General features: G+C 40.8%; 1 protein-coding gene across 3 annotated transcripts in view; it reads left to right on the top strand.

Annotated features, from left to right (window-relative positions):
- The window catches only part of TRAPPC11 (trafficking protein particle complex subunit 11), a 34,661-nt gene extending 21,931 nt beyond the window's left edge, over positions 1-12,730 (top strand). For all 3 annotated transcript variants that reach the window (XM_066573483.1, XM_066573481.1, XM_066573482.1), the window contains exons 20-30: positions 1,993-2,180; positions 2,251-2,399; positions 5,179-5,300; positions 6,455-6,574; positions 6,719-6,784; positions 7,889-8,045; positions 8,486-8,597; positions 8,895-8,986; positions 9,891-10,024; positions 10,633-10,800; positions 11,280-12,730. In XM_066573483.1, the coding sequence (XP_066429580.1) occupies positions 1,993-2,180; positions 2,251-2,399; positions 5,179-5,300; positions 6,455-6,574; positions 6,719-6,784; positions 7,889-8,045; positions 8,486-8,597; positions 8,895-8,986; positions 9,891-10,024; positions 10,633-10,800; positions 11,280-11,324 (1,353 nt within the window). In that variant the 3' untranslated portion in view covers positions 11,325-12,730. The remainder of the gene's footprint in view (positions 1-1,992; positions 2,181-2,250; positions 2,400-5,178; positions 5,301-6,454; positions 6,575-6,718; positions 6,785-7,888; positions 8,046-8,485; positions 8,598-8,894; positions 8,987-9,890; positions 10,025-10,632; positions 10,801-11,279) is intronic.
- Positions 12,731-13,073: the final 343 nt, after the last annotated feature.

Genomic DNA, 13,073 nt, shown 5'->3' with positions numbered 1-13,073 from the left:
TTCAGTGATGTCATTCACTGAGTGGCTGTGATTGGCTGCTGGTGCTCCATCAGCCAATCACAGGTCTAACTTTGCTGGAGGTGGGCTATTCAAAGTCCCGTCACCAGAAGAAGCAGTTATGGCAGACGGGGAGGACTCCGCAGTTTCCCGCAGCGCCGCCGGAGACCATTGGGACGCTGCGGACCAGATCAGGCAGGTTGCCCCGCACCTTCTAAGAGTACCAAATAGAGTAATGTCCCGCCAGACTACGTCCTGCGAAAAGGAAGAAACAGACAGCGCCTTGGAAGTGGGAAAAAAAAACTGTTCCTGGGGGGACACATCTTTTGAGGGTTCCTCTTAACCTCCCATATAATCCACATAACTGGAGAGCTGCACATACAAAAAAAGAACACCCCCCTCCCCCACCCCAACCTAAAAAAAAGGTGTTTTGGGGTATAAAGACAATTAAAACTGAGTGCACTCTAATGGTGGTCAAGAAGGAGTGCTGGAACTTACTTACTCTTCTCCCTATGGTTCCCAAGTGTGTGTTAAGGAAAAACCACGTCCTCTCTGGATGGATGATTATATGATACTTCAATCCATACACATTAATAGAGAATCCCAGCATACAAGAAAGCAATGGAGGTGAGTGAGACGCGTTTTGGAGCTGAGAATGGCTCCTTTTTCAAGTACAAATCTGTGCAGGGATTACTGGACGCTGGGGTGGTTTTTCCTCCACACACACTTTGGGACCATAGGGAGGAGAATTCCCCCACCTTATAGTGGTCACTCCCTCCACTCCAAGTAAGTTCCAGCACACTTTCCTTCTTGACCACCATTGGAGCGCACTCACCCAGTTTTAATACATCCTACAAAAAGAATGGACATATGATATCCCTTGCTGTTTTGGGTACATTGAGCACTACACCCATGTCACACAAATGTGACCTAAGGAACTGTGAGAAACAGCGGCCTGTAATCTCAGGGGCACTGCCGGGTCATAGTTGGAAAAATGTATAAAATACAGGTAAATCTAATCGTATTTGCTCCCATTTTATCTTATGTAGGCATCTCTATGTTAAGTTAGAAGTTAAATTTAATGTTCCTCATTGTCCGATTCCGATTCCCAAATGACTGTTATGAATGTGTGTGATGAGATCAGTGTAACTTATATTACTGGATCTTGCCTGAAATATCGAAGTCGTCGCACTTTTGTCTCCACTCTCAGTTGAGATAAAACAGAATGGATACAGCTGCGTTTTTTTTTTTCTTTTCAAACTCATATCTAGCAATCCTATTGGCTGTTCAAAAATGCTGTTGCCATGGTGACAGAATTAGCTGCAGATTTAAAGGGGCATGACTTATGAGATAGCAAGTACCGGAACTGGGTTGGAAGAGGATGAGTAATGGGAGTGCGCCCTGGCTCTTTAAGAGGGTGGACGGAAGCCTGCACAATCCCCATGGCAGAAGCCTGGGAGAGAGCAAAGGAGAGGCGTGCAGAGTGTGAATGATGGCGATGCCTGAATGCAGCCCGGACAGCAGATGAGCAGCGGCGCACGCTGTGACAATCTTATGTGTTGGTAATTGCAAGTGTACAGAGAAGGTCTGTTAATATATTTAAGAGGGCTCCAGATGGTGACCAAAGTGGTTGCCAATATGCCCAAGAATTTCCAAATGGCGACAAGACTGTAAATTCATATCACTATTTGTGATTTAGCCCCAGCGCCTCGCAGTACATTGCCTCAGCATGAACTCACACCATTTTGGTACCACTTGGTTTGTTCTTCTTCATCTATGCACAAGAATATCACAGTATTCCTATATTAGTGACTGACAAAACCCCACCTAACAGCATATGTTGGTACTTGTAGTGTATGTATATATAGATATACAATTTGTAGACAGCACATTGGCGTAAAGGTGTTTTGGTAAATTAATGAGGAATAACCTCACATTTGCCTAAGTATTAAAGATAGATCTGCTAATAAAGGAATACTTTTGTCCACCCTTCAGATAACTTCGGTGGATCTAATCCTGGGCAGTGAGACTGGCCGCAGTGTGATTCTGAACTGGAGGGGCGGTGGAGGGGATGCCGCCTCGGCTCAGGAAGCCATCCAAGCGGCTCGCTCCTTTAAACGCAGACCGAAGCTACCGGATACTGAAGTGCACTGGGACAGCATCATCATCCAGGCCAGCACCATGTAAGAGAGAAGTGCTGTGGAATATCTCACTTCAGCAGCACAAAAGTCTAATTAATGTTTTTGTTTTCAGGATTATTTCCAGAGTACCTAAAGTTTCCGTGCAACTGTGTCACGAACCGCCAGCGCTAAATAATGAGATGTACTGCCTGATGATCACCATACAGTCTCAGGAGGACACGGTTATCAGAGATGTGAAGCTCACTGCAGGACTTAAACCAGGTATTCATCATCTTTTCTTCCATGAGTTTGTATCCACAATAGCATGTTCACACAACGTACATTGCTTCATATATCTGAATCTTGTAGCATCGCTAGTTGTAGTCCCCTCCAAAAAAAAGTAATAATTTAAATCACCATCCCCTTTTGCCCTATCTATAATAAAATTATTTAAGTAATAAAACAAAAATACATTTTTGATATCACCGCATCCGTAAAAGTCCGATCTATTAAAGTAGCGCATTTTTACCCCGCATGGTGAACATCCTCCGAAAAAAAGTCAAATACTCTTTTTCGGTCACCCTGTCTCCCAGAAAAAAATGCAATATAGAAAGGGATCAAAAACTACAGGATGAGTCCTCGCACAACTACGTCGACGGAAAAAATAAAAAAAGTTATTGCGCAGTAGATGGTGGCAGAAAGTAATAAAAAAATATATATATCTTTGAAAAAAAAAACCAAAACATATATATATATATGTTTGGTATGGTAGTAATCGTACTGACTGAGAATAAAGTTTATCAGGTCATTTTTGAGTTTTTGCGCCGTAGAAACAAGACGCACTGAAAAATGGCGGAATTTCGTTTTTTTGTTTTTTTTTTCATTTTATCCCTCTTAGAATCTATTAAATGTTTTTCAGTACATTACATGATACATTGAATAGCAATATTGAAAAATACAACTCGTCCCGCAGGAAACAAGCCCTCATACAGCGACGTCAATGGATAAATAAAGGAGTCACGATTTTTTAAAAAGGTGGGAATTAAAAACAAAAATTGGGGGGAAAAAAGGGGCTATGTCCTTAAGGGGTTAAGTACCTCAATTTCAGCTCTTTTATACTTGCAATCCAGAGGAAGATGAAGTTCATTTAAATGTCAGAAACCCAGTTCACCATAACGTGGTGGAAATGTCTTCCTGCCCCTTCTGGCTGTCAGATAGTTCCTTGGATCTTTAGCAGTGACCCTGTGTATTGTGTTTTACAAATAATACATTTAATCCTTTCATAAATCTATCCACACTTGCAGCCATTACAACTTTCTGTGGCAGTATGTTGTATAACTGTAAGGTTTGGTCAGTAAAGCATCGTTGGCCATACACATTAGGTATAGACTGGTCAAACCCAGCGATTTCAGCTGGACCCAGCCTATCATCTTATGTGTATGAGGGCTTCCAGGCTCTTCCCTAATGGTAGATGTTGGGGGAGATAAGGATCCGAGAAGTTACATTTTGACTGCACAATCACTTAAGGTGCTTTTACACTGGACAAATATTTGGATTCCTGCAATCCAGCAAGAATCTGAACAATTATCGTTCAGTCTAAAGGCTTGCATCGACTGAGCAACGAATGAGAAGTCATTCAGTTTCTGCATGCAGAAAACTGAATGATGCATTGTTCCGTGTAAACAGGCCGTCGTCTGGTTATGAACAGCTGCTAGCTTACTGTGAATGGAGGCAGGCGGGTCAGAACAATACCTGGCCCGCACCACCTCCATTCAGTCAATGGTGCTTCTTCCTATGTAAAAGAATGGTAATCATGATTGCTGGAATGACCCTTATGGCCCTTTTACACCCTTATGGCCCTTTATCATTCAGAATCGTTAAAACTCCCACGAGAATTTGAACGATAAATGTCCCGTGTAATTGCATGCAGAAAACGTAATGACAAGCCATTTAGTGTCAACAGCAGTTGTTCTCTTTTGAATGACTGTCTGCCTACCATGATTGGAGGTGGGCAGGGAAAAAAACGCTCTCCTACCTGCTCCGCCTCCATTCTGAAAGCGCCGTGAGCGTTGCCAGCGATACTCCCTCCTGTGTAACAGTACAGGAGTGAGCATCACTGGGACGAGCGTCAAGCATTGTTTGCCCTCTGACAGCTTGTTCCGTGTAAATGGCACATTAGTTCTTGGTGGTGTCTAGCACCTGCTTTCTCAACGAGCATTCATCTGTGTGGGGAGGACAGGTAAGATATGACAGCTGTCTAATGTGTACGGGTAGCCTAATGCTTCAGAACTTTATGACAAAATTGCAATTCCTTCACCTTTAAGAAGTGCCCCTGTGTTCTCTGTTGGGTCCGTAAAAAAGAATAACTTGCTGCATATCTATCTTTTTTTTTTCCTATGGACTAGTGCCCAAAACTGGACTGCAGTACTCAAGATGTGGTCATACCCTTTCTAAAGGCATAGAATAAAACTTAGTACATGCAATATCTTGCAGACTTTCATTGTAGCAGACTGACATTTTGGGATATAAGCTAGTTTATTATCAACAGGTACACCCAAATCCTACAGCAGAGTACATCAACTGCAATAATGACATAATACAAAAGAATACAGGCTTAAATACAAACTAAAAAACAGGCAAAAGCCTCTTTATTACGTATCCGCTCCATAGTGTCTATGTATTTTACTATATCCTTCTGCTAAAGCCATGAAAGCCATGTTCACATGGTGGGGATTTAGTGCACTTTCTTTGTGGATTTTATTTTGAGCTTAAACCAAGTTTGGATCTGAAACAAAGGAAATTCTTACACTCAGACTTCTTTTTTTCTGGATCTAATCCTGTGTTTTGCTTTAAATAAAACAGCACTGTGTAGATGCAGCCCGAGTATAATCTTTACACACATCTTTAATTCTTGGCCTTCATATTGATGCCAGCGCTAATGTCAAAGAGGAATTTACTCCTGGCAAGAGCAGCTTCATTACTTCTGCTTCCAATCGCCTTATCTGCCCTCACACTATGGTATGTATTGTGCAGTAACCCGGGAAAACAATGTCTCCCCCAGGGCAGGATGCCAACCTCACGCAGAAGACTCTGGTTACGCTTCACGGAACAGAAATGTGCGATGACTCAAGTCCGGCTCTGCTCACTGACATCCCTATAGGAAGCCTGCAACCCGGAGAAAAGGTGCCTGTCTGACCTTTCTTCTGTACTGTGTATTCTTACAGGAAATGATAATCTACTAAGCATGCAGATCCGTTACAGGAAGCCAAATACGGATCACTCTTACCTGATGTAATACAGCAGCCATATGTTTATATAGGGATTGAGAGCAGACAACTGAAGCATGATGGTTGCTGTGTACAGATCAAATGTTTCTATAGATGGCTTGGTTGCTGTCAGGTACAGATTTACGGAAATCTATAAAGTACATCTAAATTACAGCTTTATAACAACTGTTGGCTCTTTTGCAATAATGTAAACTAATTAATATGTATTAATCAGTCTTCGAGTTGTTACTTATGTACATCGGATAGTGATCACACCAGTGAAATCTACACTTATTCCATAACTCGCATCAGTATTATATTATCATTTACTTTTATACTATATATTATTATATAGTGTTACATTTATGTTACCATTTGCTTAGAAGTCTCTGCGATATACGTAGCACTGTTTACGTACATTTCATTGGATATGTTACAATGTTAGTATGGTAGGCGCCATGCTTCATTATGATAATTACTATCCTATATATTGTGTTTTTTTGTGTGTTTTAAGGGGGTTCTCCAGTTAAATACTCTTGATGACCTATTATCAGTAGTTGATCGACCGGGGTCTGTCACTCGGGACCCCAACCGATCAGCTGAGCGGGCACATGCTGTCAGTGCTACAAAACCACTACACGGAGGTCAGCGCACAGGCTTCCACTCTGACCTCTGTGTTTTTGCGGCGCTGACAGCATGCACCCGCACAGCTGATCGGTCAGGGTCCCAATGGTCAGACCCCAGACACTCAACTATTGATGACCTATCCTGATCAATAGTATTTCACTGGAAAACCCATTTAATTTAATGCTTTAGGGTCTGAGCCTATTTTAGTGTTAAGGGGTGTTCTCTTCTCCGCTTTTCATATAGAGAGTCTCAGAGGTGTGAACTGCATCCATCAAACTTTCATGCAAGTCTCAGATGGGAATATACCTTTTTAACAGCATAAATATACAGTGTATAAGGGCATTACATTATAAAGATCATCTTGCAGTCAGCATTAGTAACGGAGTTACTGTCACATTTCATATATAAGCATATAATAACTGTTGTGTCTTGCTATCTCCGTAGCTGGATATGCCCTTGTACATCCGCTGCAGCACTGTTGGAACACGTGTATTCCTCGTTTATGTTTCATACCTGATAGATACCTCTGTTGATGGCAAAGAGATTGTCTGCAGATGTCACAGGGTAAGATGTTGTGGAACGGAGGTGTCTTATAATTTCATGCCTTGGCTGGTATGAAGCCACCAAATATGTACTTTTTTTTTCTATATTTCTTAAATATATAAATTTAGGGTGATTTTTCATATTAATTCTTTGTTTCTCCTCTAGGACGAGACTGTAACCATTGAGACAGTGTATCCCTTTGATGTTGCTGTGAAGTTTGTCTCTATAAAGGTCCGTATTATAGTGGACACACACGTTACCACACATTATATAGTAACATAGTATGTTAGGCTGAATGAAGACAACGTCCATCTAGTTCAGCCTGTTCAACCACCCCATCCCATCCTGTTGGTCCAGAGGAATGAGAAAAAAAAACGAGCAGTCATTTTAGCTCATTCGGAGAAAAAAAAATTCCTTCCTGACTCCATAATGGCAGCCAGAGGAATCTCTGGATCAACAATCCCGCTGGTCACCTAATGTCTATATCCTATACCTTAGCATTCTAAAAAGACATCTAGTCCCCTCTTAAATTCCTCTATCGATTTTTGCCATTAACACATCCTCTGGCAGAGAGTTCCACAGTCTCACTGCTCTTACAGTAAAGAACCCCCTTCCGTGTTGGTGATGAAACCTTCTTCTAGACGTAGAGGATGCCCTCTTGTTACCGTCACAGTCCTGATTAGATGCCTATATCAGTCTTATTAAACAAAGGTGTCACATTTGTGTTTAACCCTATATAAATTGTTAACTAACTTGAGTAGTTTGCCTGATGTAACTCAATATCTGAACGAAATATGGATGTCAAGCATGTTTTATGTTCTATGCAGACAATGACCTGTAAAAGTCAGAGGTGCCCTTTACATTACATCATCATTACCTGTTGTACAGGGCGATTCAAAAAGAAAGATACGTAAGCAAAGTGAATTGATGTACAACAGCCAGAATGACGTGAAAAGATAGAAGAACTCTTCAAGTTTTTAATGCACCTTTCAGATGTTCAAAGTGGGCGCCATTGATGACACTAGATGACCTAAAACACATCTTCACTGCAGTGGAATCAATTACTGAGGATATGTGAAGATGTGATGGGACAGAACGGGACTAATAAGATATCTGCTGTGTCACCAACGGTGTGAAGAGTTCTTCTATCTTTTCATGTCGTTCCGGCCGTTGTACGTCAGTTCATGTATGAAGGAATCAGCATTACTTTTGCACCATATTTTTTAATCACCCAGACTGCAGTATAAAGACTTTTTATTCTGGTAGCCAGGCTTGTAGCAGTGATGTAAGCCCATTTATACCCTCTTATCTGATGGTAGTTTTGTGTCATGGCAGTTTGAACATCTAGAACGTGTCTACACCGATATCCCATTTTTGTTAATGACGGATATTCTAAGTGCCTCTCCATGGGCTCTCACCATCCTATCCAGCCAGCTGCAACTCTCTTCATTTGTTACCCCCGTGGATCGACTCGAGTCACATGTCGAGAATGGTGAGCTAATGTTGTATAATATTGTATATTCAAACAACTGCTTGTCAAGTAGCCTATCGGGGTGTTTGAGATAGTAGAGGTGGGCTCCCTCTATTGGCCAGAATGGAGCGAGTCCTAAAAGAGCACCCTTCGATCTGGAGGAACCTAGTGTGTGTGGAAGTCAATGGATGGCCCATTGAATTAATTGGCATGTCGTCCTGTTGAAAGGGTTATCCTGACAACAGTAATAATGTGAAAACAAGCTTGCTCTCTACTGTTCATGCCTGAAATAAGCCCATTAAAAAATAGCATATGCACATTTTTTATATGTATGAAAATACTTGATGCAATTTAACAAATTTCCCAATTAATGCATTTTTGGTATTGATATTAATGTTCTGCTCAGAATATGTGAATAATCTATATAAGCACCAGCGTGATTTACCCTCTGTGTTTACCAGTTGTGTTGCAGACTGCGGAGAGCGCCAGCGAATGCTTCTGTCTTCATTGTCCTCCTGTAGCCAATCCGCAAAACGGTGTGGCCACTGGCAGCTACATTATTTCATGGAAGAGGTAGGAGAAGTATGACACCGTATTGGTGAAGAGCAGAATGTTGCTACATATTTAACTAAAACCTCCCATCTAACAGATTAGTTACTACTTGGCACTGCAGTCAAATCCATAAATATGATTTCCCCATCCATTGTGTAATTGGCAATCATTCTTCAATTTATTCATGGGGGTCACAATTTCATTCTTGCAAACTTTGTCCCCTTCTATTTTATAGTCTAGACCTAGTGTATACAAACTAAGGCTGTAATATATCAAGCCTGACGTTAGCATTCTATATTATATATTTATCTGTTTAAGGAGTTCGGCTGCCGAAAAAGTCCCCGTTGTGAAGACAGTGGTGACATTGCCACATGTCATTGTTGAGAGTATTCCTCTCCACATCCGAGCAGGTAAGTCAGTGATGTCCGCTATAAGATGTTTGACATTAGGATATTCCTCATAGACAGAAACAGGCCACCAAATCTTGAAGCACAGGTTCATTTTTCAACACCGTTTTACAAATGCTAAAAGTCAGGCTGCCTTCACATCTGAATTGTCACCTCCATTCGGAGATTCTATCGCAAATCTGGCCCGAAATACCGAAAGAAAAAGCGCTGCATCCACATATATGGAGCAGCTTTGTTACATAATGGACGGTGATGCTAGATATACCTGGATTTTGACAAATATTTCTTGAAAAGGGTTCTAGGCAGAGTACAAAACTTGTTAGAGAATGAGGTCAGCTCTGGCGGGTTCCATTTATATAAGAAAAGGGTCAGAGAGGCGACTATTGACTTTCACAGAAGCTAAGGGGTCAAAGTATAGGCTATATGTGAAACCCAACATGGTCTTGCCCAAACAAATGTGAGAAAGAATGTCTTTGAGGAATGTTCAGTCAACAATATCAAAGGTTTTTCATTTGAGAGGTCTGGTTGCGTACCGTGGCAAATTCTGAGGTCAGAAAAACAATATGGTTTTCCAGTTGGGGTAACTCAATCTGTCAAAGATTGTAGAGTGTGAGAAATTTCCTGAAGTGCCCTAGTTTGCTTCTCTTCCAGACGTCTCTTTCCGGACCATATGCAAATCTATGTCTGTTTTGGTAGGGAGGGCACGTAATATCTCTCACCGCTCAGTATGGTCTGGGGTAGCTGGAGCCAGAGTGAATTGTGGGCTGTTCACATTCCAGTCTGAGAGAATTGCTAGTCTTCCATAGGAGGCAGATGAAGTGGGACAGAGGCTCAACGCCATGGGAGATTGTGATATATAGTTTTTAGTTTATCATCACAGCACTGTTTATCATCTCACCTTGTGCAGATCTGCCATCCTTTGGAAGGGTAAGAGAATCTCTGCCAGTCAAGTATCATCTACAGAATAAGACCAATTTGGTTCAGGATATCGAAATTGCAGTGGAGCCAAGTGATGCATTTATGTTTTCTGGACTCAAACAGGTAGATTTTAATACACAACCGCTGTTATTTTCGGGGCCCAATTTATCTGTCATGTCTATTTTATAAGGCTGCAAGTTGAGATCTCAGTGGGCATTACCACTGGTCACTCTTTCTTCTCTACATACTGTAGCCTGTATATGCTAGTGTTTCCTCAGCCTTCCCTCTCGCACACCGACTTCACCATACATGCTGTGATTGCTGTGAGAAAATACTTCAGAATTCCCCTTCGACCTATATATTATATGCCATGTGTGACTAGTCCTTACCACTGTCACCCCAGATGGCTCCATTGTGCTCAGAAATGGGTTCTCAAAAAGCAAGTGAGGCATATGTAACTGCTGGGTCAGACTACACACAGGGTTTGTTTGTAGTCTGTAACCATAGCAGCCAGGACATCAAACTGGTGCACATAGGGTTGCATAGGAGCTGTAAATGTAAAAGAAAATATTTTTAAATCAAGACTATTTACAAAATTGCACTGCGGCTAACAAATAAAAGTTGCAAAAGTACAAATAGGCTTTATCTGTAGTACATTGTTTTTAATTTTCACTTTTTATTGTATTTTTTTTTTTAACCTCCCCCTAAAAGTTTTTCTCTTATATTGTAAGATCCGATTACAGATCCTACCTGGCACAGAGCAAGAGATGTTGTATAACTTTTACCCCTTGATGGCCGGATACCAACAGCTTCCATCTCTCAATATCAATGTATTGAGATTCCCAAACTACACCAGTCACATGCTGAAACGTTTCCTACCTACCCATGTATTTGTGAAGGTGAGTTCATGTGGTTCCTGTTCCATATGTAAAGTCTATAGTGATAGCTGTCTAATACTGGTCTTCTATTTGTATTTTGTCATACTTATAGATTTTGAGCGAGTTGGCTTTCCTTATGTGGCTCGGCAACTTAAACAGATTTTTACCTGTTATAAAAAGGGATAAATTACTTTTTTTTTTAAATTCTTGCTAAATATAGTTATAACTTAGTACAGTATCACAGGTTCATCTGCACCCCTAATGATCGTGCCAGTGCTGGATTCACAACTGGAAATGGGAAAGTTTTTTTTTTTTTGTTGTTTTTTTTTTAACAGAACTTTGGTGCCAGATCTCCAGAAATTCTGAACCGGCATTACTTTTGTATTGTGTTGCTTGGAAGCCAAAGTTCATAGATTCAGTATTTACTGTGAGAGCAGTTCCTCTAACATATAACTGCACCAAATGAACTCGCCAATGGTCAATATTGATTTGTCTTTCAGCCACAAGGACGTCGTGTGGATGATGACTCTATTGAAGCTGCATGAGATGGAGAATCCCCTGCATTGGTCTATGTCTGCTCAATCCACATATGAATTCTGGTCTTGGCTCAATATATTTCTATTGTCCTAAAACAAAAACGTCTGTTTTTGAGTGTTTTAATATTCAGGAGGATACATGAGGACATTAGGTTAAGGCCTAGGCTTTCTCAATACTTTCCAGTTCATGCCAGTATTCATCTCAGTGCAAGTATATCAGTAATACAAGGTAATATAGCATTGCGACTACATGCATGAGCTTTTTAGCCTATGGAATAGCCCTGAATTATTACATACCTTGTTTGTCTAGATGTACATCAATACATTATAGCCACACACCTCATATATAGCCCACTAGTTCTAAAGACTATAATATGTACACAGCTATCCAAATTAATGTGTGGACTTTCAGAACCCTGACATCAAGTAGGTTCATGTTATGTCTGGCAACTAGTCCATTTGAGAAAATGGTGGCTACTTACCTGCTTTGACTTGACCAAAGTCTTTTACAATACAAAACTATTTAGTAAATGTTATTGTGTACAGTATGTTACTTGTAGCAGATGCACTGCCTGTATAACTGTACTGTACTAATACATCAAGCATATACTGTAATCGATCGAAAATGTTAAATTTGCCAGCAAATATATAACCTGTGGCGCTGGAGCTGGATGGAGAAGTCATGGTATTGCCTTTTGATGGGATGACATTGAGCTGAGAAGTCAAAGCACACAGCTAAATCCTCACTGATTTGGAAACTAATGGGTCTGCTATCACATCTGTTTAAATGACCGTCCAGTTTTAGGACAGAATTCTGTCCTTGGACTGAATGGAGGAGGGTATATTACTTGCTGCTTTTCTTCTCTGCCAATGTCCTTCCAATCCCATCAGTTTGGGATTCTGTTTTAAGCTGTCCAAAATGACCTCTGCAATTTTCTAGATACCTAATGCACACTGTGCACGGCTCTTTGATTGGCCAATGCTGATCACGTGAGCAGTGTTGGCCAATCAGAGAGCAGGTATAGTATATTGGTAGTCTAACACTACCAATGCACTGTGGGGATTAGGTAGTTTGAAGATTGTGTCGGCCATCTTGTACAGCTGAAAACGGGACCCGGAACCAACAGTTCAGAGGATTATCAGCACAGACGACCAGCAGCATGATTATAGCTGCCCCCTCTGGTCCCTGGACAAAATTTTGTCCCAAATCCAGACTATTACTTTAAGGCTAGAAAGGCTTATGCAGATGTGTAGTTGTAAAGTGCCGCTAAAGTTGACATCTTCACCCATTCTACAGTTACTACTTTCCTTCACAACACCGGAACTGCTTCACTGGGTTGGATATCAGATTTGGTTTAGTTCCCATTCTCCACTGTAAATCTTATGTAAATAAAGTACCATGTGTGACTCATTGACATTTCTCCACTTTATTATTGTTTATATGTAAACTATTCGGTTCTAAGCTCTTTAAGCCATCTATGGTCAATGTTTTAATTGGAATCACTTTGCAGAATTTAACTTAAATGCGATTTCCTAGATTTATGGGCACTGATGATATAATTGATGCACATACTGTACACTTCATATGGTTTATGTGCCTAATGCTCAATGTGTGGCTTACATAATATCTGCAGAAAACTTTTCAGAAAATCTGGGTGGTCTTGTTAGACACACCATTCTCAAATGACCTTTTATGGAAACCAGAGTTCATCTGATAGAGGTTTTTTTATTCATGATCCCCTCTGTCCAAAATGTAAA

Source organism: Eleutherodactylus coqui, chromosome 7 (genome assembly GCF_035609145.1).
Source record: "Eleutherodactylus coqui strain aEleCoq1 chromosome 7, aEleCoq1.hap1, whole genome shotgun sequence".
Taxonomy (NCBI): Eukaryota; Metazoa; Chordata; class Amphibia; order Anura; family Eleutherodactylidae; genus Eleutherodactylus; species Eleutherodactylus coqui.
This window is presented reverse-complemented; position numbering and strand designations above follow the sequence as displayed.